This window comes from Podarcis bocagei, assembly GCF_964188305.1.
Source record: "Podarcis bocagei genome assembly, chromosome: 4".
NCBI lineage: Eukaryota > Metazoa > Chordata > Lepidosauria > Squamata > Lacertidae > Podarcis > Podarcis bocagei.
The window spans coordinates 1,420,950-1,426,949 of NC_138128.1; the positions used below are offsets into that span (position 1 = coordinate 1,420,950).

Sequence of the window (6,000 nt, forward strand, 5' to 3'; positions counted from 1 at the left end):
GCTGGAAGCGATGCCAGCGGTCGTCTAGTCCAGCCCCTTGCAATGCAGGTGGCTGCTGTTGTTAGCCACTTTGGTGTGGTCAGATGGCTCCGGAGCCTTAATAAAGCCCCAGTATGTGAGCCTTGACACAACCTTGATGGCAGAAAGCGAGGAGGAATTAAAGAACCTTTGAATGAGGGTGAAAGAGGAGAGCGCAGAATATGGTCTGAAGCTCAACATCAAAAAAATGAAGATCATGGCCACTGGGCCCATCACCTCCTGGCAAATAGAAGGGGAAGAAATGGAGGCAGTGAGAGATTTTACTTTCTTGGGCTCCATGATCACTGCAGATGGTGACAGCAGCCACGAAATTAAAAGATGCCTGCTCCTTGGGAGAAAAGCAATGAGAAACCTCCACCCCCATCGTTCAGCCCAGACACTGAGGTCCAGCGCTGAGGGCCTTCTGGAGATTTCCTCACTGCGAGAAGCCAAGTTACAGGGAACCAGGCAGAGGGACTTCTCGGTGGTGGCGCCCACCCTGTGGAACGCCCTCCCATCAGATGTCAAATAGAACAACTGCCAGTCTTTTAGAAGACATCTGAAGGCAGCCCTGTTTAGGGAAGCTTTTAATGTTTGATGCATTACTGTATTTTAATATTGTGTTGGAAGCTGCCCAGAGTGGCTGGGGAAACCCAGCCAGATGGGCAGGGTATAAATTATAAATTATTATTATTATTATTATTATTATTATTATTATTATTATTATTATTATTAATTACTCCTCCTGTTGGACTCCCTGCCTGCCATTCCATTGAGCACAAGCCATTGCTGAGACACACGCTTCTCCTCGCTTGCCCTGGCTTACTTTCGCCTGCTCGCCCCAAATCCACTTTTGCAATGCAAGCAGCTCCTTTGAACCAATGTCCCGTTTTTTAGAAAGGCACTTGGCAGCAGGATGGGCGAGTGGGAAGTGCATTAGGCAGCAGGGAGAAAAACAAACAGCGGCAAGTCTTTTTGCTTTTAAGAAACACAGAGCATGCACACAAACTGTGTGGATTTTACTCCTCTGCAGCGAAAAGCTCCCCACCCAGCCTGCCTGCAGTTTGGATGTTCCAACAGTACGAATAGCTTGCAAATTGGGGAGGCGTCCCCCTCCCCTGCCCACAGTGCTGTTTTGGAGAAGCAGCAGCATGCAAGACCTGGTGTTGTAAAATGCTCTTTAGTCCCATAAACCCATAAAACATTGAGCCCTGCGATCCTGACTCCGGAGATTCTCCCGCATTTACTTATTTGTTGCTATTAAACAAAATAAACCAAAGAGCATAAAGGAATAATGTTACAGCAGGTGGGAAACTGCCTTAGGTTGGACTTTATCGCTGATGTTGTTCCAGAACATTGCAAAAAACAATAATAATTACCCATTTCCTCCATAAACCTGTTAGGCTGGTTTGTATGCATTCTTCTGTAGTAAGTTAGGCTTAACCATCGTTACTGTGCCCCAGATTTTCTGAGGCCATTCAGATACAGTAGGCAACATGCTCCCCCACAATTTTTAGCTATTAAAATCTTAGCAACAGTTATAACTATTTCTTGATCATTTACTGGAATAGCATCTTTCAGATGAACAAACATAAATACTTTAGGTACCAGAGGTTAGGCTATCCTACCATATCAGACATATCCACCTGATTTCCATAATATATATATTTTTAGAACAATTCTAAAAGGTGATTTGCTTTATTTAATCCACCTCTCCAGCTTCTGTCTGATCCTAACAGATATTAAATTAAATTTATAAGGCGATAAATACCACTGACAGAGGGTTTTGAAATGGTTCTCCTTTAGGAAATTGTATGAGAATGGAAGTTGTCCCAAATTCATTTCCATCTCCCTGCTGAGTCTTTTCCTTGGGTTCCTTTCTGCCTGGATGAGCCGGGCACCTTCTGCATGAAAAGCAGCCATGCCACCCCTGAGCTTCGGTGGGCCTTGCATGGAGCTGGAAAGATCCCTGGCGCCTCAACCCTCTGGCACCTAGGAAAGGCTGGTCCTCCCCCCCCCCTCCCCTCCAGCCCTGACCTGAAATGAACCCACAAGGCTCTGGCTCAAGATAGGAAGAGGGAGCTGGGTCTTCACCTCGGACAGCTGAGATCAAAGGCCTTGGCAATCCAGGTCATTGGGTGGGGGGCACCCGAGCTCCTTGGCTTGGTGCTGCCTGAGTCCTCTGTTGTTTGGGGCTGATAAGAAACAGGAGCCCAAGGAAGGGTGACCTCCCCAACCTCTTAAAGCCAGATGGATCCGTTCCAGGAGCAGCCAGGGCGGACTGGGGCTCCTCCTTTGTGCGTCTGGCATCTAAGGCTCCAAGTCGAAAAATAACTCCAAGGGGACTGGAAAGAGCCTTATCTGTTGGAGACCAGACCCCCCTTCCCCGCCTCCCCCTCCGTGCTTTGGGAAGGCCTTGGCTTGAAAGGGACATGAGCCGGGAGCTTAACAGAAGCCCTTCAAAGGGAAAGTGGAGATGGCTTTTTGCAGAGATGCGTTTTCCTCTTGCAAGGAAGCTTTGCCCTGCGTGTGTCTCGTGCTTCCGGCTTGCTCAGCAGGGATTTTCAGAACGAGAGAGGCACTGGAGCCGGGTGGATTTTGCTCAGTGTGGGAGGCAGGTGTTCTGCACGTGCCCAGAGGCATCGTGAAACAGAACAGACAAGGTCACTGCTGCATTCGAAATTGGCCAGGTGCATTTTGCACCTGGCTCTTGGACACCTGTGACCAGGTGAAGATGCCTGGGCGCCAGGAGGGAGCGGCATGCCTGGGGATCCTCGGATCTTGACAGCTTTCACACACCAGCAACACACCCGGCAGAATTCTGTCCGTTATAGCTTATCTGCACAATCAGAATGGATTTCAGGAAACAAAAAGTCGGATTGAAAAATGTGACTTTCGAGACGCCTGGTCCCCAAATGGCAACTAGGCATTCTGCTTTGGCAACTGCAGCCTTGGTTTAAGGAGCCCAAAGGTAAAATGGGGCATTAGGGGAGTTACACTGTACTTCATGGATTGGTTCACTTGCTAGAGCAATCAAGCCAGTCCACAAATTAATAAGATATTGCTGGCACAGAACAGCCTTTTTTAGGCCCCTCTGTTTGCAGGATTTGCTTGGAAATTTATTGTTATTTGTGCATTTATATCCCACCTTCCTCTCCAAGGAGCTCAAGGTGGCATTAAAGACCCCCCCCCCATTTAATTCCCAAAACAACCCTGTTGGGAGGCAATGACTGGCCCCACCCAGTGAGATTCATGGCCAAGAAGAGATTAGAAGCCTGGTCTCCCAGGTCAGCATCACTGACCCTCAGATCAGACCATACATTGATCTGTTTGCTGCAGACATCTGATCAGCCACCCTGAGAACAGAGTGCTTGGCTAAATGGGCCTCTGGCCTGATCCAGTTGGGCTTGCCATATGTTCTTATGGATAACCCACAGATGCATTTTAAATAAAAGCACACATTCTACTCATGTAAAAACACCAGGCAGGCCCCATAAATCACCCAGAGATGAGTTTTAAATAAAAGGACACATTCTACTCATGTCAAAACATGTCTGCGGGCCGGATTTAGAAGGTGATAATAAGAACAAGAACAAGAACAAGAGTTTGGATTTGATATCCCGCCTTTCACTCCCTTTAAGGAGTCTCAAAGCGGCTAACATTCTCCTTTCCCTTCCTTCCCCACAACAAACACTCTGTGAGGTGAGTGGGGCTGAGAGACTTCAGAGAAGTGTGACTGGTCCAAGGTCACCCAGCAGCTGCAGGTGGAGGAGCGGAGACGCGAACCCGGTTCCCCAGATTACGAGACTACCGCTCTTAAACACTACACCACACTGGCTCTCGACATTGGCTTTCTCTTTAGCTATGCGCAACTTCTACAGCCAGGTCCAGGAGCGGAGGCAAGGTTGCGAAGACTTTGGAGCGCAGCGCGAGTTCCCGCTGCGCTCCAAAGGCCTCAGGTGGCTATCCCTGAAGCCTGGAGAGCGAGAGGGGTCGGTGTGCACCGACGCCTCTCGCTCTCCAGGCCTCAGCGAAAGCAACGCAAAGCACTCCCTCTGCGCTTTGGAGGCTTCGCGTTGCTATCGCTGAAGCCAAGGAGCCTGCATTCGCTCCATGGGACTAACACACAGGTCCCCTTAATTTTTGGAGCGAAAAATACAGTACGTTCTTTCAGGTTGCGACCCACGGCAACCCGGAAGTACCGGAAAGGGTTACCTCCGGGTTTCGCCGCTTGTGCATGAGCGCAAAATGATGTCACACGCATGTGCAGATGCACATAATAATAATAATAATAATAATAATAATAATAATAATAATAATAATAATAATAATAATTTACTTATACCCCGCCCATCTGGCTGAGTTTCCCCAGCCACTATGGGCAGCTCCCAATCGAGTGTTAAAAACTATACAGTGTTAAATATTAAAAACTTAACTAAACAGGGCTGCCTTCAGAAGTCTTTTAAAGATAGGATAGCTGCTTATCTCCTTCACATCTGAAGGGAGGGTGTTCCACAGGGCGGGTGCCACTACCGAGAAGGCCCTCTGCCTGGTTCCCTGTAACTTGGCTTCTCGCAGTGAGGGAACTGCCAGAAGGCCCTCAGAGCTGGACCTCAGTGTCCGGGCAGAACGATGGGGGTGGAGACGCTCCTTCAGGTATACAGGACTGAGGCCGTTTAGGGCTTGAAAGGTCAGCACCAACACTTTGAATTGTGCTCGGAAACGTACTGGGCTGGATCTGGGCCTTAGGTTGCCGACCCCTGTTCTAGCCACATGCAGCCCTTTCCACTAACGCCGGCTCCCTTTTTTCTCTTTCCAGTGTGCATGTACAGAGAGCCATCGCTGCATGAAATTGGAGAGAAGCAAGGCCGCTCCAGGAAAAGTTCGGGGACGCCCACCATGAACGGAGGCAAAGTCGTCAACCAGGACTCGACATAGCTGAGAGGACAGACACCCGCCCATCCCTGCATCCGAGGCCTTTCCCACCCTCCCTCCTTCCCACCCACCCACCCACTCATTCCACCCAGCGAACCCTCACCGAGACAGCGGCAGGCGGAGGAGCAAGGCAGGAGCTTCCAGTAGCGGCTAAGATTCTGAACTCAACCCTTTTTTCCTTTGTGTAGGACGAGGAGATCTTGCCTGTTGCAACGTTTTAGAGTACAAAACACACACCCAGCCACACATGCCCAAAGCCAAGGGGGGAAGGGGAGAAAGGATATACGTGGATATATATAGAGTTATATATATATATAAATATATATATATTTTCAATCGGGACTCCATTAACATGAAAAATAATAATAACAACAGATAAAAGCAGCAAAACCGTTTGCTCCGTGATCCAAGGGGGAGGGGAATTGTTCATCTCTGCATAATAACGACTAACAATAATTATAACAGATTATTATCTAACAAATAATAAATGACTAAATAAATAAAGGTGTTATCTTTAAAAAAATAAAACGAATTTGCTTTTGGAGAATTGAGCTCAGTTTGTGGCGGAGTGTGGAAGTTGGGAACCGGGTGCTGCTGTGGGGTTCCGGATCCGCGGCCGTTTCCCCTCGTTGAGTTTTCAGCAAACGAGATCCTTGCAGGTTTAAACTGGAATGAGTTTTGCTTAATGCATCATCCGAATCTCAGGTTCCTTTTAGGATTTCCTCCCTCTCTAAAAACTCAAGGATCTCACGGACGTCCAATGAAGCTGAAGGTTTGGGGTGGCTAAAAGAAAGTCTGTCACACAGGGCAGAGCTAAAAGGAAAAGCTCAGGTGGTAGAGTGTGAGACTCTTCATCTCGGGGCTGTGGGTTCGAGCCCCATGAACAATTCCCACATTGCAGGGATGACCCCCAGAACCCCTCCAATGCTACAGTTCTATGGTTCTATAGGAGGCAGTGTGTGCTGGTCCCGGGGGGGGGGTGTTATTATGCGGCGTGGTCTAAATCTGGTCCTAGGTCAAGGGTAAGGAGGCTGTCCATCAGGGGCG

At 48.6% G+C, this 6,000-nt stretch overlaps 1 protein-coding gene across 3 annotated transcripts in view; it reads left to right on the forward strand.

Moving 5' to 3' along the window:
• The window catches only part of FGF12 (fibroblast growth factor 12), a 231,204-nt gene extending 225,704 nt beyond the window's left edge, over positions 1-5,500 (forward strand). For all 3 annotated transcript variants that reach the window (XM_081190671.1, XM_081190670.1, XM_081190669.1), the window contains one exon: positions 4,838-5,500. In XM_081190671.1, coding sequence (XP_081046797.1) covers positions 4,838-4,956 — 119 coding nt within the window. In that variant the 3' untranslated portion in view covers positions 4,957-5,500. The remainder of the gene's footprint in view (positions 1-4,837) is intronic.
• Positions 5,501-6,000: the final 500 nt, after the last annotated feature.